At 41.7% G+C, this 24,987-nt stretch overlaps 1 protein-coding gene across 1 annotated transcript in view; it reads right to left on the reverse strand.

The window, feature by feature from the left end:
* HSD17B12 (hydroxysteroid 17-beta dehydrogenase 12) overlaps positions 1-24,987 on the reverse strand; it is a 200,029-nt gene that overhangs the window by 26,209 nt on the left and 148,833 nt on the right. Inside the window, exon 7 of the mRNA XM_002709065.6 lies at positions 12,041-12,075. Coding sequence (XP_002709111.2) covers positions 12,041-12,075 — 35 coding nt within the window. The remainder of the gene's footprint in view (positions 1-12,040; positions 12,076-24,987) is intronic.

A 24,987-nucleotide genomic window follows, 5' to 3' on the forward strand; every position in this document is an offset into this window, starting at 1 on the left:
CGTCTCTCCTCAGTGTGTGATATGGTAGGCCAGCACTTGGAGGCATAATTCAATCTACTAAAAATAGCTCTTCTTTACCATTGGCTCATTTCCTAGTCTTAGCGATCCAGGGCATGACCGATCAGGTTACAGTCTCCCCTCTGAGGTTCCCTCTGGTCACAGTACCAAGAATTCTCACTTGCAGATACTCTTATATTCCCTCCATGCATCTTTATTTTGGCTTACCACCATACATTACCTTGCTATAGAATGTAATCATTTTATAGGTAAAAGCATTCTCTCCCTCAAGAAAACCACAAACTTCTAGCTATCATAGCCCACTGTCCTTCACAACACCCATACATGGAGTATGCAACAAACAGGCACTTAATAGAATCTTCTGACAATGAGTGAATGGCCATGTCCCACCTTCCTATTTTCCCTGGGTTGTAGGTATTTGGGCACCAAACAAACAGTTGACTCTAAAATTAAGTGACTCTAGAGTTCATGAAATCATATTCTTTGGCCAAAAGAAGGAGCTCAATTTTTACTGTAACTTTCAGAGACTCTTGAAACATAAAGTTAGAAGGACTGGCACTGTGGAATAGCAGGTAAAGCTGCCACTTGCAATGCCAGCATCCCATATGGGTGCTAGTTAGTCCAGGCTGCTCCACTTCCGATCCAGCTCTCTGCTATGGCCTAGGAAAGCAGCAGAAGATGGCCCAAGTCCCTAGGTCCCTGCACCTGCATGGGACACCTGGAAGAAGCTCCTGGTTCCTGGCTTCAGATCAGCTCAGCTCTGGCTGGCTGTTATGGGCATGTGGGGAGCGAACTAGCGGGTAGAAGACCTCTCTGTCTCTCTCTGCCTCTGCCTCTCTGTAACTCTGCCTTTCAAGTAAATAATAAATCCTTTTTTTTTTTTAAGAAGTCTTCCATCCACTGGTTCCCTCCCCAGATGGCTACAACGGCCGAAGCCAGGAGCCAGGAGCTTCATCCGGATCTCCCACACCAGTGGAGGGGCCCAAGGACTTGGGCCTTCTACTGCTTTCCCAGGCCATAGCAGAGAACTGAATCAGAAGTGGAGCAGCCAGGACTCGAACTGAGCCAGTGCCATATGGGATGCTGGCATGCAGCAGAAGTTTTACCCACTATGCTACAGTGCTGGCCCCAGTAAATAAATCTTAAAAAAAAAAAAAAAAAAAGTAAAGTCAGCCAATGAGTAAGATTTCCAATCTAACAAATAAACAGAAAACTAGTTTGAGGAAAGCAATGCTGTAGATATTCCAGTTGTTAGCAAATCCATGTAGACCAGGTAAAACATAGAATGTCGGAACTAACAGTCATTGCTCTCTCAAACCCATTCTTCTCTCAGGGGTCTTCTTTAGCTATAACAAGTGGACCCCACCCACCTCATCCCTGACACCAGCTTCCTGTCCTTTAGCCCAGTTGCTCATCATTCTTTGAATTTACTTCCCCAAGGCCCATTATTTTAAAAATTAAAAGAAACTATATAGACCTTTTTATGCAAAAAAAAATAAAGGAAACATGATTAAACGGCATTTAAGATATTGTAGACGTAGATCTGAAAAGAAATAACCCCTAAAGGTCACCCGCTCCATCTGCCAGCCTCTAGGCAAGAGGCCACTTCAACCACCTCAGGGAAGGCAGCATCCCGCTTCATGTGTGTCCCTGGAAACAAGCTGGTTGTTTGGTTTCACTTTGCTTTAACAGAAGTCCTTATGAGTAATATACACTTTCCTCAGCAGAGAAATCGATTAATGTTTTGGGGATAGACATCGAATTTCAAATTATAAGATGTTATTAAGTGTACTGAAGAAAGCTGCAAATAAGTAGTCAGTTGATTAATTGCATCTTTCTTTCCTTTCTTCCTTCCCTCCCTCACTCCTTCCCTCCTTCCTTCCTTTTTTTTTTTTTGGCCTATGATTCTCAGAAGCAGAAAAGTCCTTTTTAATTTTTTTTTTTTGACAAGCAGAGTGGACAGTGAGAGAGACAGAGAGAAAGGTCTTCCTTTACGGTTGGTTCACCCTCCAGTGGCCAATGCCAATGCCAGCGCACCGCACTGATCCGAAGCCAGGAGCCAGGTGCTTCTCCTGGTCTCCCATGGGGTGCAGGGCCCAAGCACTTGGGCCATCCTCCACTGCACTCCCTGGCCACAGCAGAGAGCTGGCCTGGAAGAGGGGCAACCGGGACAGAATCCGGCGCCCCAACCAGGACTAGAACCCGGGGTGCTGGCGCTGCAGGCGGAGGATTAGCCTATTGAGACGCAGCACTGGCCAGGTCCTTTTTAATTTTAATGTAAGAGTTTGCGTCAGGAGTTAGAACTCAACTACTGTAAGATAAAAGCTAGTACATTAGCAAGTGTATATCTAGCTATTCATTGTTTCCATATGCATGCGTGAGAAACTCCTTTAATAAAAATGGAATAAACTGTACATCTCCTCCCTCTTTTTCTCACTCTTATATTTAACAGGAATCACTTTTCAGTTAAATTTAAACACTTAAGAATAATTGTGTGTTAATTAAATAGTTCAACCAATAGTATTAAGTAGAACAAAAAAAATACTAAAGGGGATAAAGTATTAGGTGTGGGGAGCAGCCCGGACTGGACTGAGTTACTGGAATTAAGACTTATTCTATGCATCTGCTCTCCCACAATATGGCGCTGGGAGAGAAGTAAACAGCTTCTGCACAGCTGCCTCCAGTTCAACCAATAAACTGTAGGACTTGCTCCTGATTGGAGGAGAGCAGCGTACTCGGCGTGTGGGCAGCCGAGTTAGGATTGGCGGAGCAGGACTATAAAGGAGGAGAGAGACGGCATGCACCAGGAACATCTAAGGGGAACATCTAAGGGAACACCTGTGCAGCCCCCGAGAAAGCCGGCCGGCGGTGTGCCGCTCCCCTGCGGAAGTGGGGAATGTGGCCAGGGGGAACTGCCCTTCCACGGAGGTGGAAGGGATAGTAGCCAACCCGGGAAGAACCAGCAGCAAACCCGGGGAGGGCCGAGCAGATGAGAGAACAGCGCAGGGTTTAGTGTCGCTCCTCCACGAAGAGGGGGAGCGACAATTAGGTTGTTCCTTGACAGTCAGGACAAGGGCTGATCAAGTCACTCTTTCTCATAGTGTCCATTTCACTTCAACAGGTTTCCTTTTTGGTGCTTGGTTAGTTGTCACCAATCAGGGAGAACATATGATATTTGTCCCTTTGGGACTGGCTTAATTCACTCAGCATATTTTCCAGATTCCTCCATTTTGTTGCAAATATAAGAGTGGGAATAAGAAAGGGAGGAGATGTACAGTTTGGGACATGCTCAACTGGACTTGCCCCAAATGGTAGAGTTAGAAACAGGCCAGGGGATTCCAATTCAATCCCATCAAGGTGGCATGTACCAATGCCATCTCACTAGTCAAAGTGATCAGTTTCAGTTCATAATTGATCATAATGATAGGACTAAGAGTCAAAGGGATCACATAAACAAGACTAGTGTCTGCTAATACTAACTGATAGAATTAAAAAAGAGAGAATGATCCAACATGGGAAGCGGGATACACAGCAGACTCATAGAATGGCAGATGTCCTAAACAGCACTCTGGCCTCAGAATCAGCCCTTAAGGCATTCGGATATGACTAAAAGGCCCATGAGAGTATTTCAGGCATGGAAACCCAAGATACTCTGACCAAAAAAAAAAAAAAAAAAAAAAAAAAACACCTAAATGAAAGATCTCTGTGAGTGAGATCCCAGTGGAAAGAACAGGCCATCAAAGAAGGAGGTACCTTTCTCTGAAGGGAGGAGAGAACTTCCACTTTGACTATAGCCTTGTCTAAATAAGAGTGGAGTTGGCAAACTCAAAAGGCTTCCATCACCTTGGCAACTCATGACAAGAGCCTAGGGTGATTACTGACGCCATAAACAAGAATGTCAATTCATTAAGTCAACAACAGAAGTCACTGTGCACGTACTCCCCATGTAAGATATCTGTCCTTAATATGTTGTACTATGTGAATTAACAGTATAACTAGCACTCAAACAGAACTTTACACTTTGTGTTTCTGTGAGGCAAGCTGTTGAAATCTTTACTTAGTATAGTATATACTAAATTGTATATGCTAAATATATATATAGTATATACATATAGTATATATATAGTATAGTATATATAGTATATATATAGTATATACTAAATTGATCTTCTGTATAAAAAAATAAATAAAAATGGAATAAAAACCACTTTTGTTAAAAGAAAGTTTTCATTCAGTATTCACTTATGATGCTTAAAATATCTACCTTTTTAGGGTGTTGAAAATGACAATTGATGGGACTAGTGCTGTCGCACAGTAGGTTAGTCCTCTACTTGCGATGCCGGCATCCTATATGGGTGCCATTTCTAGTCCTGGATGCTCCTCTTCCAATCCAGCTCTCTGCAATGGCCTGGGAAAGTAGTAGAAGATGGCCCAAGTACTTGGGTCTCTGCACCCACATGGGAGACCCGGAAGAAGCTCCATGGCTCCTGCCTTCAGATTGGCTCAGCTCTGGCCATTGTGGCCATTTGCGGAGTAAACCAGTGGATGGAAGAACTTTCTCTCTGTCTCTCCCTCTCACTGTCTCTAACTCTACCTCTCAAATAAATAAATAAAATCCTTGAAAAAATGACAATTACACAATTCTATAAATTACCTAAAAATCTCTGAACAGTATACTTTATTTTATTTTAAAGATTTACTTATTTATTTGAAAGGCGGAGTTACAGAGAAGAAGAGGCAGAGGCAGAGAGAGAAGTCTTTCACCCACTGGTTCACTCCCTGAGTGGCTGCAATGGCCAGAGCCAGGCCAATCTGAAGTTAGGAGACAGGAACTTCCTCCGGGTCTCCCAAGTGCGTGCAGGGGCCCAAGTACTTGGAACATCTGTTGCTGCTTTCCCAGGCGCATAATCAGGGAGCTGGATCAGAAATGGGGTGGCCAGGACTCAAACAGGTGCCCATATTGGGTATGCTGGTGTTACAGACAGTGGCTTAACCCACTATGCCGCAGTGCCAGCCCCTGAACTGTATACTTTAAACAGGTGTGAAATATATCTCAATAAAGCAGTAAGCAAAAATAGATTTGTTATCTATTAGAATGTATCATCTAGGGCCGGTGTTGTGGTGCAGTGGGTTAACGCCCTGGCCTGAAGCGCCAGCATCCCATATGGGCACCGGTTCTAGAGTCGGCTGCTCCACTTCCAATCCAGCTCTCTGTTTTGACCTGGGAAAGCAGTAGAAGATGGCCCAAGTCCTTGGGCCCCTGCACCCGCGTGGGAGACCAGGAAGAAGCTCCTGGCTACTGGCTTCAGATGGGCGCAGCTAATTGGGGAGTGAACCAGCGGATGGAAGACCTCTCTGTTTCTACCTCTCTCTGTAACTCTTTCAAATAAATAAAATAAATCTTAAAAAAAAAAAAAGAATATATCTTATTTAAGCTGTTCGCAATCAAGTGAAAGCTGAGAGAGACTGCACCTAATGCAACACTGATGCAACAGTCCTGACAAGTGCACCCTCACCCTGCACCCTAAGCATCTTGGGTGGCTAATGTTGTACCATTTTAACCTTTTCTCTCCCCTATAATCAGGAAGGGTTATACCCTCACTCATTCCGCGCAGGTGAAGCAGCAGTCAGCTGGAACGAGATGTGGTGATGCACCTCGCAGAAGCTGCAGCCCATTCCTCACTGCTGGTTTTAGAGCTGGATCCCTGCATTCTGCTCAACTTAGCTAGGGTGTGGGCCCTGGAATAAAAACCTCATACTCTCATTTCATCCCTCACAAGTGAAATGCAACTGAAAAGTCTTTAAAAGTTAAAGCTCAAGGTAATCAAATATGTTTAAAAGAATCAAACCTTGACCTTGGCAAACCAGACTCTTAAAACTTCACTCACCAAACACTGATTTCAGCTTTGGAAAAGTCATTTAGAGACTAAAAAGTTTTCATCACATTCTCAAAAATAACACAGAACAATAACCCAGTGTCATAATTATACAGTCATGCTCCTTTATTGTTTATTCTTTGCAGCAACTAAGATACTTGTTTTTCAAATATTCTACCCTGATTTAAAATTTCTACAGGGTAGGGCTAGGAAAAGCTGGGATTTTAAAGTATTTTCTGCAAAACACTGTATTTGCATTCTAAAATACATTAAATCTAAGACCAACAAAGTATTGTAAAAAAGCACGAACATACTCCTAAGTAGATAAAAGGATAGCATTTATAATTAGCAAATGTCAAAAAAAAAAACCCTTTACAAATAAAACTCTGTCCTCCCATCAAGCACAGCTATTTATCTAGCACAACCATCTTCCCACACCCGCATACACAACAGCATACAATTCTCTCTCTCTCTCCAAGAGTAATATTCAACTGAGTTTTGTCTGAATCATAAAAAACACACTGGGATAGCCTGTTCTAATCCTTGCACTGCATACGGTATCTATTCTTTATGTAGAAAAGGGGATGAACATTTGGGACTGTGAGGCATAAAGGACTTGCCTTTAAAATCAACTACTTTGTCTAGCTCTAATCCTCCATCTAAGCAGAATTAGTGACGTCAAAGCAGTTTCCATGGCAGAGCCAGACTCATGACAACTCTGTTATATCAAGCAGAAGGACAAAATGGGCTGCGCTTAATTGCACACAGAAACAAACATAAAACCAAACCCTGGGTAATCTCTCATTTTCTGGGGACTTGGGAACAATTCTAAGATTGGGAGGCACATTAAGGATTTTTGCTGAATTTCTCTAATGAAGACTCATGTTGCTCATACTTCAAGCACATTTCCTAGTTTCTTATGACAAATATCCAAATAAACAAGGCAAGTAACATTTTCTGTGATGCAACCTTCCTAACTCATCTTCTTGCTTGCTAACAGCTACACAATGGAGTCTCAGAGCTAACAAATGACTGAGGATCTCCTAGAATGAAAATACTGCAAAAATGAAGCAGAAAAACAATTGCTGATATGGGAGCATCTTTTTTATACAAACACAGTCGCTTCAATTACTAGTCCTCTCACAAGCCAAACATTAACCCTGCCCCTTAAAAATGAAGTGCCTTGCAAGTATAGCTTCCTATAGCTATACTTCTAGAATTTCCTCCTACTAATGAAACTCCCATTAATATCCTTTGTTACCTGAATTAAAAAAAAAAAAAAAAGAAAGGTCAAGTATTTATTCTACAAATGCCCCATCATTCTATCAGGCAATTGTAGTATCCTTGCCCTCACATCTACAAACATTCTATTGTTCAAATAAATACATTTTAAAAAGTACTATTATTATAGAAGTAGTAGTAGATTTCCTTTGAAAGAAGTCACCAATTTTGTCTCCCTCGGGAAACCTCATCACTGTCCCACAGTGCAGGTGAGGAAAGACAGGTGGGAAGCATAAATGCTGCTGTGAAGAAAGGTGAAGAACCCAGGACTGAAGGGTCGACCCCAGTGTAGGCAGCCTAATGGATAAGGACTGCAGTGTCAGTCCACGTGTGACAGCTAACTGTATACCGACGACAGGATCAGGCCCAGCGTGCACGGCCAACTGTCTACAGAGTGCAGGGTCAGGCCCAGCATACACAGCTAACTCTACAGAGTTTGATGACAGATAAAGGAGAATGTACAAAGATGACTCCATCAGAATTCTTCCCATTTATTTCAAGGAGGACATACACAAGCATGCACTTAGAGCATCATTTAATATATATAAACATATTTTATATGTTTATATTTTAACATATGTAAACATTTTAATATATAATATTGAAACATAATATTGAAATTGGTACAGACCGTTCTCTAACAGAGTCTTGTGAAGTGAGAAACGCTATCATAATAGAGTTCTTTGCCAGAAAAGCACCTTGGAACACCTGAGTGAGGTATGTAATTAGAACCAGCAATTCAAATACTTACATTGCACCAATATTGCTTTGTTGAAGAAAGTTTGCAAACATTTAGCACATGAAAAAAAATTACCTGCCCTAGAATACCATAACATGTCATAATTCCACCTTAAGCAATACAGTATGAAAGAAGCTATTTTTAGCTTTTCCACGGTTGTTATGGCAACCACCTTCTGGCTTCAGCTGTACACAATGTTTATAATTCCAGGGAAGTGGAAAGAGCAAGTTTCCTCTATAATGTAATTGTGCACTTTCTACTTCTATGGTAATAATACCTTAGTTTGATTACAGATACTTGTTTAGCAATCGTTGGCCCCAGGCTACAATTCTAGAGGGTTTGGAAAAATCTCACACATCAAAGGTAAAATCAGTGAAAGGAAAAACAATGACAACAAAAGATCTTTAGAAAGGACTCCACTGTTACTCACGGAGATACCAAGTCTATGGAAACCAAACACAGGAAAATGCTTTTTAGGGGCAGTGTAGAGAGTAGGTCATAGTGAAACCACTTAATGATGTGTAAGAACAATTCCAGATGATCTGTTAATCTGCATTTCTGCTTTTGCAGTGGCCTCACAGGTAACACTTCTGGCTTCCTTTTCTGTGAGCTGTAGGCTTTTGCTGTTCTAGGCAACGGATTGTGTGCAGTGATGTACACCACTTCCAGGGCTGGCCCCTGAAACTGTCCCTAAAAGCACCAACCCTCTCTTCCCTTATCTGCTAGCTGGGTGCACAGAAGAACGCTAAGACTCTATAGAACAATGGGGCTCTTAGATGCACAGACTCAGACCCCTGGATGACTGGGTAGAGACCTAAAAGGGGAGAACAAGTCTTTGTGTGGTAAGCCACTGTCATTTGGGGTAATCTGTTGTAGCAGTTAGCCTGTCTTGACCAATACACCAAGTGACTCCTTAACTCAGTTGGACAGAGATGTTCCTTTTCTAACCACAGTACTGATTCATAAAATCCACACCCATTTCTCACTGACTTAGCAATACCACAATCACCACCCCCCACATCAATTTCATCCTATTGCTTCCATCAGACCATGTCTCAAGCTCAGTTTAAAATCAACTTGATTTCTGAAAGGCAAGGATCCAACTCATCTTCTGTATATTCCATGATAAGCTTTACTTAATGAATCCCTGTTAGATGTGTGAATTCTTTTCTTGGCATTGTTTTTATCTAATGTTCCTGCTAACTGTGCTACTGGATGCCAGGCCTACAGAGGTAATAACGAAGTTCCTATAGCTCCTTACATTTGTATCCTCTACAAACCCACTGTGTAGCAATGTAGCTTCACAGCACTCTATCTCTTGAAGCCTCCGTTTATCCATCTGTCAAAAGAGGAGGGTTGCTTTCAATTAATTTAGAGCATTGGATTCTCTGACTTTTTGAATCTGATATTTTGTTCTGCAAAATGATTTCACAACCATTATCTCTTTCGACATGGTTTTCACTCACACAATCAAAAATTCCTTTTACAGGAACCAACGTTGAGATATAGCAGGTTAAGCTGGAGCCTATAGTGCCAACATCCCATATTTAAGTGCTGGTTTGAACCCTGGTTGATCCATTTCCAATCCAACTTCCTGCTTATGTGCTTCGGAAGGCAGTAGAAGATGAATCCTGCCATCCATGTGAAAAACCATGAAGAAGTTCATGGCTCCTTACTTTGACCTGGCCCAGACCTGGCTGCTGTGTGTGGCCATTTGGAGAGTGAACCAGCAGATGGAAGATCTCTGTACCTCTCTCTCTGTTACTTCATCTTTCAAAGAAATAAATGCCTCTTTTTAGAAAAATCCTTTTACAATATCTCTATGGCTTATAAATATTTCTTTTTTCATGAATGGATTTACTACACTGAATTTTTTTTTTTTTTTTTTTTGACAGGTAGAGTGGACAGTGAGAGAGAGAGAGACAGAGAGAAAGGTCTTCCTTTTGCCGTTGGTTCACCCTCCAATGGCCGCCACGGCCGGCGCGCTGCGGCTGGCACACCGCGCTGATCCGATGGCAGGAGCCAGGAGCCAGGTGCTTTTCCTGGTCTCCCATGGGGTGCAGGGCCCAAGGACCTGGGCCATCCTCCACTGCACTCCCTGGCCACAGCAGAGAGCTGGCCTGGAAGAGGGGCAACCGGGACAGAATCCGGCGCCCCAACCGGGACTAGAACCCGGTGTGCCGGCGCCGCTAGGCGGAGGATTAGCCTAGTGAGCCGCGGCGCCGGCCAACTACACTGAATTTTTTAATACCATGCCACTTGCAATGGACAAACTAGGATTAAGATGGCCCAGATTTCAGCCCAGCTGGGTTTTGTTCTGTCTGTCCAGCTCTGCTGTCTTCTGGGTGTTCTGGTCTAATTTAGTCACTGCCATTTTCATGACTGACCATCAGGGGCTCATTTCTACTGTCATCCAACAATTAGCAACTTTAAAGAGAAATTTTACTAAAATAATTAAACAGATAAAGTGGAATTACAAAGAACATTTCTGAGAAAAAGTTTTATAACCAGTCTCTGAAGATATTCAGCAAATGGGTTTCTAACCTCATTTTGCTCAATCTGTACAGTGGCAGCGTGGTACAACACCTGGTACACAGGAACTACTCAAGTTGTCGTTCCTGTCTGGAGCTGGTGGCAGAAGTCTTCAGGCTTTCCATCTACAACACTGTCAGTACCCTACATCTCAAACTCAAAGCTGTTTTGCAGGGGCCAGTGTTGTGGCATAGTGGGTAGAGCTGCTGCCTGCAATGCCAGCACACTACATGGGTGCTGGTTCGGGCCCCGTTTGCTCCACTTCCAATCCAGCTCCCTGCTAATGTGCCTGGGAAAGCAGTAAAAGATGGCCCAAGTCCTTTCGTCCCTACACCCACGTGGGAGACCCAGAAGAAGCTTCCGGCTCCTGGTTTCAGCCTGGCTCCAGCTCTGGCTGTTGCAGCCATTTGGAGGATGAACAGGTGGATGGAAGATCTCTCTCTCTCTCTCTCTCTCTCTCCCCCCACCCCGTAACTCTGCCTTTCATATAAATAAATATTTTTAAAGAATTATTTATTTTTTATTTGAAAGAGTTACATAGAGAGAGAAGGAGAGACAGAGAGGTCTTCCATACGCTGATTCACTCCCCAACTAGCGACAATCGCCAGAGCTGTGCTGATCCGAAGGCAGGAGCCAGGAGCTTCTTCCAGGTCTCCCACGTGGGTGCAGGGGCCCAAGAACTTGGGCCATCTTCCACTGCTTTCCCAGGCCATAGCAGAGAACTGGATCGAAAGTGGAGTAGCCAGGACTTGAATTGACGCCCATATGGGGTGACAGCACTGCAGGCAGTGGGTTTACCACTACACCACAGCACCAGCACCAATAAATAATTTTTAAAAGCTATTTTGCAGAGGGAGAATAACTAACTTTAGCAAGTGACAGAGCTGGCTCAAGATGCAAGCCTAGCTCTTTCCAACAGGTTTTCTTTGAAGGCCTAAGCATTATTCTGGTTTTTCCAAGGGAGGAATACAGCTGAATTACAATCTTGTACTTCATGGTATTTCAAACCTGAGACCTCCACAGCACATTTCTCAGTAAAAAAGAAGACATCTACCGTATCCTGGTGGCACCCAATTCAAATCAGAATGCAGATAGGCTGGCAGCCATCATTTTTTCTTTCCAGGCTTGGGCTGACATCTTCCAATAAACCATGGCTGAGTTCCTCATCTACCCATTCTCCCAGAAAGAACCAAAAAACTGGAGAGTAGCATCTGGCTTCACGAAACTCCCCTGATATTGGCTCTGAGAGCATACAGCTTTAAGAAGGCATTCCCAGGAATATCCCAGGAACTCTGTCCGCCCCCTCAGAATAGCAGGCAATTGAGTTAGTGATGGTGACTCAGGCAGGCTTTTTAATCCTGATCTAAAGGAACCACCACAATCCTAGAGAGAGAAATAAAAAGGGAATCGAGTGGAAAAGGCCTCCACCACAGATGACTCATGCTCCACTGTGTGACTTGCTGGCACATTACTAAGACATGGCAGCTGGGTTCATTAGTCACCTTAATGACTTCTTCAAAGGAAGGATTCTCCCTATAAATAATAATGAGTTCTGCATGCACAGTGTGTGTGTGTGTGTGCGCTCATGACTCACCTTTCTACCATGCGAGGCAGCACCAATCGTGTCATCTGCAAGAGAGAAAACAAAACATTCATGATGGCTAAGGATGCAGGCAATGGATAACGTGAAGAAAATGCACCCACACACAAAAGAAGGGAATCACAGAACCACTGGCCATAACTTATGTTCTCTGTATAATCTGACAGTGTCAAGAGGACGTAGAAGGGAACCACATGAACTTACTGGAGATAACACTGGGAATTCTTTTGGTGACCTTGGCTAAAATTAGTCTTGCCTGAAATGTAACATTGGCACAGAGATCTTCAAATAATAAAGGACTTACAGTGAAATCTATGGCTCCCAAAAAACATTAACAGAAAAGGACACATGTTATCAGCAGAAATATCCTGCCTACTAAGACTACTTAAGATTTCCAATCTCAAGAGCTCAAATAAATTTTATGGCAAAAAAAAAAAAATCCTTTAGAAGAATGCCGTAAAGTGGCATGCTGGCAAATATGGCATCTATGTTCACAATCATTTCTTTTGCTGATCCAACTAACTGTGAGTAAAACTCATTAGTAAAGAAAGTCAAGGTTCTCTGTGGTCTCAAGTAACTAACCAAGAAGAGGCAACACCTTTGTTTTTTAAGGACTTCATAATTGTTGACCAAATACACATAATATGATGAGACAGGCTTCTTCTAAATCCTGTTTTTAGATATTGTTAGCCAAGAAAAGTTCTGAAGTCCAATGGCTTGGACAAGATGACATCATAGTCAAGGACTGAGGTTGAATATAAATTGCTGATTCCTATATATAATTGGTTCTCTTACAATGCTGTTTTGTAATAATAAAGTCTGAGTGCCCGCAGAGGAATTCTATGCTTTCTATACTGAATAATACAATGTATTAATTCATATAGACATCATCCTGATAAGGTGGAGGTGTTTTTCCTTAGAAATCACGTTGAAGAAAGAAAATGCCATCCAGACTTCACCAAGGCAAACTCTGCTATATGGGCATCCAATCCAGATGTGAACTCTGAAGCTGCCACATATACTTTTCGGCCCCAAACACGAATTCATGTGTCATAAAATTGTCAACTTTGAAACAAAGGAATATCTTCAAAGCACAGAGGAATCACGCCAACAGAAGTTATCTGAATTTGGCCAAATCTTCTGGCCCAGACAAAACAAAACCAGAAACTCTAAGATTAAGTTTGACTGAAAGCTTCCCCGAGTCTATGTTTTCCATATCAAACTCATCTTCACAGAATGATAAGGCAGACTGTCAACTGTCCTCCAACATTCATGCTTTCCTCATTTCATAGCAATAAGATTTTCTGCTGGACACACTGCCTTCCTACCCTTGGGATCACCCATAAAACTCTTATTTTCCCTGACCTCTGTCTCAGCTGCATGGGCCCTATGACAATGTTTATTCAGTCACATCTGAAGAGAAGTAATACATGCAATTTCTTGGCATTGTTCTTAAAGAGGGAAAAGAAACCTACATCCTCCCCTCACTTTTCCTCTTCCTAGTGGTTAGAAGGTAGATGTGATACAAGGGGCTAAACCAGTCATTGTAGACCCCCTAAAATAAAAGTTATAAGCTAATGATGACAGAGCAATGAGACAAAAAGAGCCAGGATCCCTAATGATTGTGGGGCTACCATGGCAAACCTTGGGTATCATTGCCAGAGACAGAAATACATTTCTATTTTGTTTAAGCTACTATTAGATCGCTGCTACTAGAGATAAAACAATTACCAATAATTTTAAGATGAGTGATCATTATGTTGATAAAGACTGACCAAAGTTAACATTTTAAGACTTGAAAGCAACACCCAAAGCAAGCACAATCAGAAATTCTGCTCTCAGCCCAAACAGTCTCAATATTTCATAGCTTTTAAGACTTGGTTCTATCTCTTTTTCTATGTTTGTTTGACCCAATTCAAAACGCCTACTGGGCTTCAACCAAACTTTATAGAGACAAGTCAAAGAAAAGCTGATTTCAGAATCTATCCTTTCTTTTTTTAAGATTTATTTTATTTATTTGAAAGAGCTACAGAGAGAGGTAGAGACAGAGAGATCTTTCATCTGCTGGTTCACTCCCCAGATGGCCGCAATGGCCGAAGCTGTGCCGATCCGAAACCAAGAGCCAGGAGCTTCCTCCGGGTATCCCACGTGGGTGCAGGGTCCAGGGACTTGGGCCATCTTCTACTGATTTCCCAGGCCATAGCAGAGAGCTGGATCAGAAGTGGAGCAGCCGGGACTAGAAACGGCGCCCATACAGGATGTCAGCACTTCAGGCCAGGGCATTAACCCATTGCGCCACAGCACGGTCCCAGAATCTATCCTTTCAACAATGACACTTTTTCTCAAATTAAATAATTAAACCTGTTTACACATTTCTTAAGATTTACCTTTTGAAACCTAGTAATTGCTTAATACACAGCAGGTGTGGTATGTGGTAAGGCCAAAGTTCTCAACCTAGCAGCCCTGCTATGTACTTGTGGTATGACTCTGAGTTAATTCCTCATCTTCCTTCACAGTCTTTTAGCATTAAATGAAGATGGTATCTCCATTACATGTTATTATATTATGCATCTCAAGTGAGGTATAATGTATTTGTCTATAATGGACTTCCACAGATCACATCACGATGAAGCCTCTATTGGGAAATCAGTGTTACTTCTTCCTCCTAGGACACAGCACCACGATGAAGCCTCTGTTGGGAAATTAATGTTACTTCTTCCTCCTAGGACACAGTACCAGGTATCTACGCCTACCTTTAAGCATGATATGCCCCAGACAATTGAGGCCAAAAACACATTTCAAGGTCATCCAGTTCAACTCAGCACACAGAATTATGTGAACAGTCCCGTCAATATTTTAAACTATCTTAGGTGGACTCTTCTTGGGATAATAGATTTGTTCTAAGGTTGGCCTAGAATGATGATTGAACAAATCTATAAATTTACTAAACAGTACTGAATTATACACTTAAGAGCGGATGGATTCTACAGTATGCAGAGTATTCCTCAAGAAAATTGTTTTTGAAAATGCCTCAGTAATTATACAGATAAGAATGAAAGAACTACAATAAAAAAATACATTTGAGGGTACTTCATCAAACGCAGCAGATAAAAGAGCACTCAAGATGCCCTGTGCATATTAATGCATAGCCTGGAGTAACATGATGAAATACGGAGCCCTGCTTTGCTCAGTGGAGGTCACATTTGCTGCCAGAAGCTGGAGTGGGTGGTGAGAGCTCACTATCGAAAGGGAGGGCACATACATAAATCATTACAGGACACTGCTAGGAAGAGCCAGAGAGCATCAATGGCTAGAAGAAGGAGCAGCCATGTCTGGGGCATCAGGCAGAGCTTCACGGGTTTTGTGTCAGTTAAACTCTGAAAGAACAAATAGCAGTTCACTAGGAGAAAAGAAATCTCGGTAGAAGGAATAGAATATAAACCAGGCAGACAATTATGATGGACTATAATGTATGCTATAGAAGTGATGCATTTTTAAAAACCATTTGTTAGATGAGTGAATTAAACATGGAAAGAAGTAAAAAGTATGTGCAACTTGCTGTGTGCCATGCAACCTGTATTTGCATATAATACTACATCATGGACAGCTTCCCATGCTAGTAAAACAGATGGACATGAGACGTATTATCAACTGTGGAATATTTTTTTTGCAAAGGACGTATTATATACATTCTTAACGACATCTGAAAAACTTGCATTTACCACATTTCATCGGGGACCACAATGCTTTGGAGGTCCTCCAAACATTCTGTGAAGAGAAGCTATTATTCAGTTCCCCTGAAGCCCTGAGACCATCAGAAACAGAATGAAGAAGAAGACTGGTAACAAAAATGTCCCACATCGGAGGGCCTGGGTTTGATTCCCAGCTCCAGCGTCAGACTCCAGCATCCTGTTTCTAATGAAAATCCTGGGAGGCGGCAGTAATTATTCAATTAATAATGGTTCTTGCCACTCACGTGGGAGATCTATTTGCATTCCAGGCTCCCAGCTTCAGTCCTGGCCCAGCCCCAGACCAAGGCCCAGCCACTGCAGGTATTTGGGGAGCAAACCAGCAGATGGGAGTGCTCACTCTCTCCCTCTCAAATAAATAAGTAATTAAATAAATAGATTTTTAAAAATAGCTTATGGCAGCTGTTAAGATGTTGCTTGAGATGCCCACATTCCATACTAGAATGCCTGGGTTCAAGCCACGTCTCTGCTCCCAATCTTAGCTTCCCAGCACACACCCTGGAAGGCAGCAGTTAATGGCTCAAGAACCTGGGCCCCTGCCACTCACAAGGGGGATACAATTGAGTTCCTGGCTTCAGAGCATTTGAGGAGTGAATCAGAAGATGAAGGCTGTCTCTGTTTCTCTCTCTCTCCACACCCCTTTCCATCCATCCCTCACAAATAAATAAAATAAATAATATTGAATGGAAAAATCTTAAAATATAAAAATTCTAAACATTAAAAAAGTCCTTACCCTGTGTGTGTATGTGCACGCACATATCTGTATTAGAAAATGAGACTGTTAACTGTAAAATAGCTAAGTGGAGTCCAGCCTACTTAGCTCCTTTATACAAATGGAGAAGAGAAGAAATGAGGTTTGTAGTAGTGATCAAGCTGGAGAACTCCCAGGAAAGTCTGCAAGCTCTGCTGATGCAGTCTCATGCCCACCACCTTGGTACTTGGACTACTAACAAGTGGTCATATGCAGAGTTTTAAAGTTCAATTCAGTTATCTTCAAAGACGTAGATTTCCACATGTAAGTACTAAGAAGACTATGACTTTTAGTTGGAATATTGGGAAAATATAGGAGCTTTTGTTTCCTTTATACGATTGCATGTCATATATTAAATGTCTTCTTTCCAAATGGCAAAAATTATCTAGAAAATGACCACAGACAAAATGAAAACCTATAAAATATATTACATGTAGAAAATTATATTATTAGTATGTTAAACATTAAAAGTTTTCTTGATGGCTTTTTATGTATGGATCTGCTCAAAATAATATTCTTTATGACATTTAAAACTCAGCAAGTTTTTGTAACTTAACACAAGGGAAGAAGTGGTGCTTTCAATGCCTGGCTGCTACAGAGCCAGAAACACTTGTTGAGTGCTCAGGGGCCAAGTGATCTATCAGCAAGGACCAAAGTCCTCTTGGGTGAAAGGTAAAGTCTGTCTTTTAGCTCAATGGCTTCCCTTTTTAAGTTCTTGACTCTAAGTGATTTCTCCTTGCCATAAAATGGACCCTTTTTTTTCTTTGCCTGTCAAATAATAACATTGAAAAATCCTAGAAAAGTTAACCTGAAGCCTGTAAGCTTTTGTGAAATTGATTAATGCTGCATGTATGTTGGAATTATCTTTCCTTCTAATCGGATTACAAGTCCTAATAAATTCAATTTCAAGCCTTCTTTGTTTGGTATCTGTATAGAAATCATTCTTAATATTCTATGCCTAAGTAGAGAGGCTTCAATATAGTCACATCAAATTAAATTCTCTTTAACATCAAGTTTTACATAGAATATTTTTCCCAAAGAAAGCTTGTATTTAAGGAGTACAAATTTCATAAGTACAACTTTAGGAATATAGTTATTCTTCCCACCATATCTGCCCTCCCACCCACATTCCCACCCTACCTCCTCCTCCCTCTCCCATTCCCAGTACCATTCTCCATTAAGATTTATTTTCAATTAACTTTATACACAGAAGATCAACTCTATACTAAGTAAAGATTTCAACAATTTGTGCGCACATACACACACACACACACACACACAAAACTGTTTGAGAACAAGTTTAACAGTTAATTTTCAGAATACAACTCATTGAGGAGAGAAGTCCTGCATAGGATGTAAGTGCACAGTGACTCCTGCTGTTCATTTAACAATTAACGCTCTTATGTATGACATCAGAAATCACCTGAGGATCTTGACATGGGCTGCCAAGGCTATGGAAGCCTTTTGAATCCACAATCTCTATCAGTATTTAGACAAGGCCATAAGCAAAGTGGAAGTTCTCTCCACCCTCTGGAGAAAAGTACATCCTTCTTTGATGGCCACTTCTTTCCACTGGGGTCTTACAGAGATCCTTCAATTAGGGCATTTTTTGCCAGTGTCCTGGCTTTCCATGCTTAAAATACTCTCATGGGCTTTTCAGTCAGACCAGAATGCATTAAAGGGTTGATTCTTCTTTTTTTTTTAAAAAAAAAAAAAAAAAAGATTATTTATTTGAAAGTCAGAGTTACACAGAGAGGAGAGGCAGAGAGAGAGAGAAGTCTTCCATCTGATGGTTCACTCCCCAGATGGCTGCAACGGCCAGAGCTGTGCCGATCCAAAGCCAGGAGCCAGGAGCTTCTTCCGGGCTCCCACACAGGTGCAGGGGCCCAAGGACTTGGGCCATCTTCTACTGCTTTCCCAGGCAATAGCAGAGAGCTGGATTGGAAGAGGAGCAGGCAGGACTAGAACTGGCACCCATATGGGATGCTGGCACTTCAGGCTAGGGCGTTAACCCGCTGCATCACAGCGCCAGCACCTAAAGGGCTGATTCTGAGGTCAAAGTGCTATTTAAAGTGATTGTCATTCTATGAGTCCACTATGTGGACTGCTTCCCATGCTGGAATATTCTCTCCCTTTTTAATTCTATCTATTATTATTGCCTGACACTTCATCTTATTTATATGACCCTTTTAACACTTAATCCTATCTATATGATCACTTTAATACTTAATATGATCACTTTAAGACTTAAGATGGCATTTTTACCACTCAGCTTAATGGGATTTGGGGTCCCATGGCAAGTTTTTAAACTGTACCCTTAGAAGTAAGTCCAGGCCGGCGCTGTGGCTCACTAGGCTAATCCTCCACCTGAGGTGCCAGCACTCCGGCTCTAGTCCCGGTTGGGGCACCATATTCTGTCCCAGTTGCTCCTCTTCTAGTCCAGCTCTCTGCTGTGGTCTGGGAAGGCAGTGGAGGATGGCCCAAGTGCTTGGGCCCTGCCCCCACATGGGAGACCAGGAGGAAGCACCTGGCTCCTGGCTTCAGATTGGTGCAGTGTGCCAGCCACAGCAGCCATTTGGAGGGTGAACCAACGGAAAAGAAAGACCTTTCTCTCTGTCTCTTTCTCACTGTCTAACTCTGCCTGTCAAAAAAAAAAAAAAAAAAAAAAGTCAGTCAGTCTATAGGAATGTATGCAGAACTATACAGCTTTACAGTTAACAAACTTCTTCCTCTCTTATTCGCACTTATTTTTTACTGAGATCACTTTCAACTGACTTGATACACAAATTATTTACTCTGTGTTAAGTAAAGATTAAATAAATGTTGGCCGGCGCCGCGGCTCACTAGGCTAATCCTCCGCCTAGCGGCGCCGGCACACCGGGTTCTAGTCCCGGTCAGGGCGCCGGATTCTGTCCCGGTTGCCCCTCTTCCAGGCCAGCCCTCTGCTGTGGCCAGGGAGTGCAGTGGAGGATGGCCCAGGTGCTTGGGCCCTGCACCCCATGGGAGACCAGGAAAAGCACCTGGCTCCTGGCTCCTGCCATCGGATCAGCGCGGTGCGCCGGCCGCAACGCGCCGGCCGCGGCGGCCATTGGAGGGTGAACCAACGGCAAAGGAAGACCTTTCTCTCTGTCTCTCTCTCTCACTGTCCACTCTGCCTATCAAAAAAAAAAAAAAAAAAAAAAAGATTAAATAAATGCTATGAAGAAGAAAAAAAACTTCTTTGACAATCAAGACAAGGGCTGTTCAAGTCATTGGTTCTTGAAGCATCAATTTCACTCCTACAGATCTCCTTTTAGGTGCTCTATTAGTTATCACAGATCAGGGAGAACATATGGTATTTGTCCCTTTAGGACTGGCTTATTTCACTAAGTATGATATTTTCCAGATTCATCCATTTTGTTGCAAATGACTGGATTTCTTTTTTTTCCTGCTGTGTAGTATTCCATAGAGTACCTGTCCCACAGTTTCTTTATCCAGTCTTCAGCTGATGGGCATTTATGTCAATTCCATGTCTTAGCTATTGTGAACTGAGCTGCAATAAACATGAGGATGCAGATAACTCTTTTATTTGCTGATTTCATTTCCCTTGGGTAAATTCCCAAGAGGGGATGGCTGGGTCATGTGGTAGGTATATATTCAGATGTCTGAGGTATCTCCAAAGTGTCTTCCATAGTGGTTTTACCAGTTTATATTACCACAAACAGTGGAATAGGGTACATTTTCTGCCACATCTTTGCCAGCATTTGTTATTTGTTGATTTCTATATGAAAGCCATTCTAACTGGGGTGAGGTGAAGCCTCATTGTGGTTTTCATTTGCATTTTCTGATGGCTAGTGATCCTGAACAATTCTTCTTGTGTCTGTTGGCCATTTGGACTTCCTCTTTTTTTTTTTTTTTTTGACAGGCAGAGTGGACAGTGAGAGAGAGAGACAGAGAGAAAGGTCTTCCTTTGCCGTTGGTTCACCCTCCAATGGCCGCCGCTGCAGCCGGCGCACCGCGCTGATCCAATGGCAGGAGCCAGGAGCTAGGTGCTTTTCCTGGTCTCCCATGGGGTGCAGGGCCCAAGCACCTGGGCCATCCTCCACTGCACTCCCTGGCCATAGCAGAGAGCTGGCCTGGAAGAGGGGCAACCGGGATAGAATCCGGCGCCCTGACCGGGACTAGAACCCGGTGTGCCGGCGCCGCAAGGTGGAGGATTAGCCTATTGAGCCACGGCGCCGGCCTGGACTTCCTCTTTTGAAAAATATCTTCTTCAGTCCTTTGCCCATTTCTTCATTCTGTTGTTTGTTTTGTTGTTTTGGAGTTTCTCAATCTTTTTACATATTCTGGCTACTAATCCTTTATCAGTTGCAGAGTTTGCAAATAATTTCTCCCATTCTGTCGGTTGCCTCTTCATTTTCCTTAGTGTTTCTTTAGCAGTACAGAAGCTTCTCAATTTGATGTAATCCCATTTATTAATTTTGGCTTTGATTGCTTATGCCTCTGGAGTCTTTTCTAAGAACTCTTTGCCTGTGCCAATGTCTTGAAGGGTTTCCCCAATGTCCTCTAATAATTTGATGGTATCGGGTCATAGATTCATGTCTTTAATCTATTTTGAGTGGATTTTTGTGTAAGGTATAAGGTAAGGCTTCATATTTCTGCATGTAGAAATCCAGTTTTCCCAGCACCATTTATAGTCTCATTTTATTTGGTATGCATCAATTGGTGTCTTGATATCCGGTTATTTATACCTGTATGCCACATATTTCTGTGAAATCACTCTCTGAGCTCCATTTTACAGTTAACAAGCTGTTTCTAGAGTTAACTCAGTGTTCTAATTTTAGACTATCTGCAGGTGATAATTGCTGTACCAAGAATTTTTTGTTCCTCTCAACATATTTTTAAAATAAGGTTACCACAACTTGTAAGTTCAGTGATTAAAAATACTAGACAAGTAGTAATAAACATGACTTTTATACTTGTTTTTCATGATGTGAATTTTTCCAAAACTATATAGCATGCAATTTTAATTTAATTCTTCCCTAAGTAGATAAAAGTTGCTGGAATAGAACTTCTACAACAATCAGAGTTTCAAATACCTGCAGGAAAAACAAGTGTTTCCCATTTATAAACATATATGACCATTTCATTAACCCTTATCACAAGAAGAAGGAAAAAAAAAACCTTAGATGCCTAAAAGTCTAAGAGAGGTCAACATATGCTATACCACTCTTGGGTATCATATCATTTTATATGCAAACTGGCATTAGGTATACAAATATACAAAGATAAATGGATCTATTGATGACAGCTAAATCCCTTTGGGGAAACCACATATTCTAATATATTTACTGGTATTTCCCTGTACAGTTACTCATATTCTGGCTGGGAAGGAAAGAGGCTGACTGGGCTCATACAAATCTAAGCCAGTATTACTGGATCATTTAGTTGAGATACATAACTCAGAAAGACACTGGTCTAGAAAATCCCTGAAAATGTTTTATTCAAATGTAACCATCTGTGGTTGGGCTTATAAATGACTCATCTTCTTAGTGTTTGTATACATGTCTCCATTTTTGGCAACAATTCTGCCTTGCTTTTATAATTAGAAAAGCTCCAAAAATCTTATTTTAACAAAAAAAACCCCACTAATATGAAAAAAATGTTTGTTTCTCTTTTACTTCTGTACCATCAGTAATACACAGTTTGTAGGAGAAACTTGATTTTATACCCAAGAGCCAATCTACATTTTCCCACTCTTTAGGATGAAAATGGATACAACAGAAACAACAACAACAACAACTTGTCCCAGAATCCAGGCAAAACTCCAAGAACCCAGGCTATTCATATACAGAATCCAGACACCACAATAGCTCCTCTGGCCACCTCTGCCCTGCCTCTATCCTGAAGAAACCTGCTTCAAGTAAACAGGATCTGAATTCAAGCAACTGAAAAATGAACCCACATGATTTATAGACAAACAATTTCTTAGATGCTAACACTTCAAATATGTTCTCAACTGGAATCGTTAACAATGATTTTTAAAAACCATAGTATAATCGTGAAAAGAATTACATGAAGCACAAGAATGTCACACAATGCCTATTTTGGAGCACTTAAATGCAAACTCCCACTGGAAGTCATACTAGAATGACACAGCACACATTTCCTTTGGCAATCTGTATAATTTGAGCTCTGTGGTACACAGAACAGAACTTAATTAGAAATTCCTAGAATCTCACCTGTATGGCCAACAGAATATTTATTGCACAGGGGGTAGAAAGTTTAATTACAGAAAGTTTTTAGAGTGCTATGAGATCTCCAAGTAGTATTAGATTTTCCTTTTTATCAGTGTTTAAATCTTTGTGGAAAGTAACAACACTCCTTGCTATTTTCTCTTACCCCCATTACTTAACATGAAGTCCAACCCCATATCATAAAAAAACTGGTTTTCCTTTGTCATAAATTCTGGCTTGATGTACATTAAAACAATTTAACAAAAGAAAATGGAAAGAACTGTCCAGAACAATGGGTTGCTGCATGCCAATGAATAACAATGAATTTTAAATCATTTATAAACTCCAAACAACAAAAAAATCTTAAATGCATATACCTTCATAAACAAGTTTTCCAAATTTAACATTCTATAATATGCTGAGAGCTTCTATTACTTAAATTTTTCTAAAACAAGCTGTTTTCGCAAAAGTGATGGATTTGGGGTGGAGAAAAATGATCCCTAAAGTCCTAAAAAAGATTTTACATTTTCACCCATGTATAAGGCATTTCTCCTATAAACTAGCCCCACTTTGAGCTAGAAAGAACCTTAGAACCAATGCACAACTACGCCCTCATTTTTCAAAGAAGAAAACTATGGAAAGAATGGCTATCCTGCAGCTCAGCAAACCCATCATTTTGTAGTTACGCCTGAAGCAGCCCATTACTACAAAACCCTAAAAGCTAAATGTACCCAATAATTTGGAAATTTTGGGGAGCATAATGATAGCTGATTTCAAAATGGATTAAAACACCCTAGATATTAACTTGGAATGTCTTAATCCAGAAAAGCCTGGGGTGGGGTTCCACAGTGAAGGTCATACTCTTCCTCCCATAAGTTATTAATTTCCTAATGCTCTTAATCTTAAAGTCTTGGGGGAGGGTGTGTCAGGATACATTCTTAGCATAATCCTTAAATTAAATATTATTAGGCTGCTGTGCAGAGATGATTCTTATAGATTTCCAAATTAATAGAGGGCTCCCTCTACTGGTACTGTGTCACATGCTAGAGGCAAATCTATGTGAGAAAAATAAAACAAATGCTTCTCTGTGTTCTACCCATCTGCTCTTCCATCTAAATATCAAACATCTAAACATTACCTACTCTGTGGGCATAGGTGCCATCTAAGAGGAACAGGCTCTCAGCAGACACTGAATCTGCTGGTGTCTTCATCTAGGACTTCCCGACCTCTGGAACGAAAATGGGCTTCTGTTCTGAAGAAGGTGCCCAGTATGAGGCATTTTTGCCCAGACAAAGGCAGAAGAGATCGATGTAGTCAAAGTCATTCTAATCCCTCGACTCCACCAAGCAGCAGGGAAACAAACTCAGATGCCTTAGATGGCCAGGCAGAAGATGTGAATGACTGTGGTTAGGCCAGACATCAGGGGCTGGCAGGGCCTGTAGTAATCTGGAGAGCACAGGCCTCACTGCTTAGCCTACTCAGCTGCTCCACAGATGTAGTCCCTACAACAGGTGAGGTCTATGTTACCTGGCTTTTAGATTTATTTTTTTATTCCGATGAGAAACTAGAAATCTGAGTGCGCAATATCCTAATTTTGAAAACTGAGCCAACCAAAATGTGTTAGTAGGCCACATACAGTCCACAGATGGTCATTTCCAACCTCTGATCCAGAATCCCAGAATCAGAAAGGGAAATCGCCTTCTGCCCATCCCACACTTGGCAGATCCAATATTCTAAGTTCTTCCAATTTTCTTCAGCATAAATAGCAACATGTGATCCAAGTTCAACCTTCAAAGACCTCAAACAGTATAATCCTTACTCTCAAAGACCTACAACTAGAGTTTTTAGATTTACAAATTCATTCATTTATTTAAAATATATTTGTGGGGGTGGGCATTTGGCAGTGAACACCACTTGAAACGCCCACATCCCACAGTGTAGTACCTGTGTTGCCGCCCCAGCCCCATTTCTGATCTAGCTTCCTGATAATGTGCACCCTGGGGGGCAACGGATGATAGCTCAAGTATCTGAGTCCCAACTACCCATGTGGGAGAACTAGAATGAGTTCCAGGCTCCTGGCTTCAGCCTGACCCAGCCCCAACTCTTGTGAGTATTTGGGAGATATCTCTCCCCCCACCCCCCTTTTTCTGTGTCTTCCTCCCACTCCTTTTCAAATAAATAAAGTCTTAAAAAGTGTTAAGCATAATTTATCACTTAAAAAACAGG

This window comes from Oryctolagus cuniculus, chromosome 1 (assembly GCF_051225735.1).
Source record: "Oryctolagus cuniculus isolate XC-2025 breed Fujian yellow rabbit chromosome 1, ASM5122573v1, whole genome shotgun sequence".
Lineage (NCBI taxonomy): Eukaryota > Metazoa > Chordata > Mammalia > Lagomorpha > Leporidae > Oryctolagus > Oryctolagus cuniculus.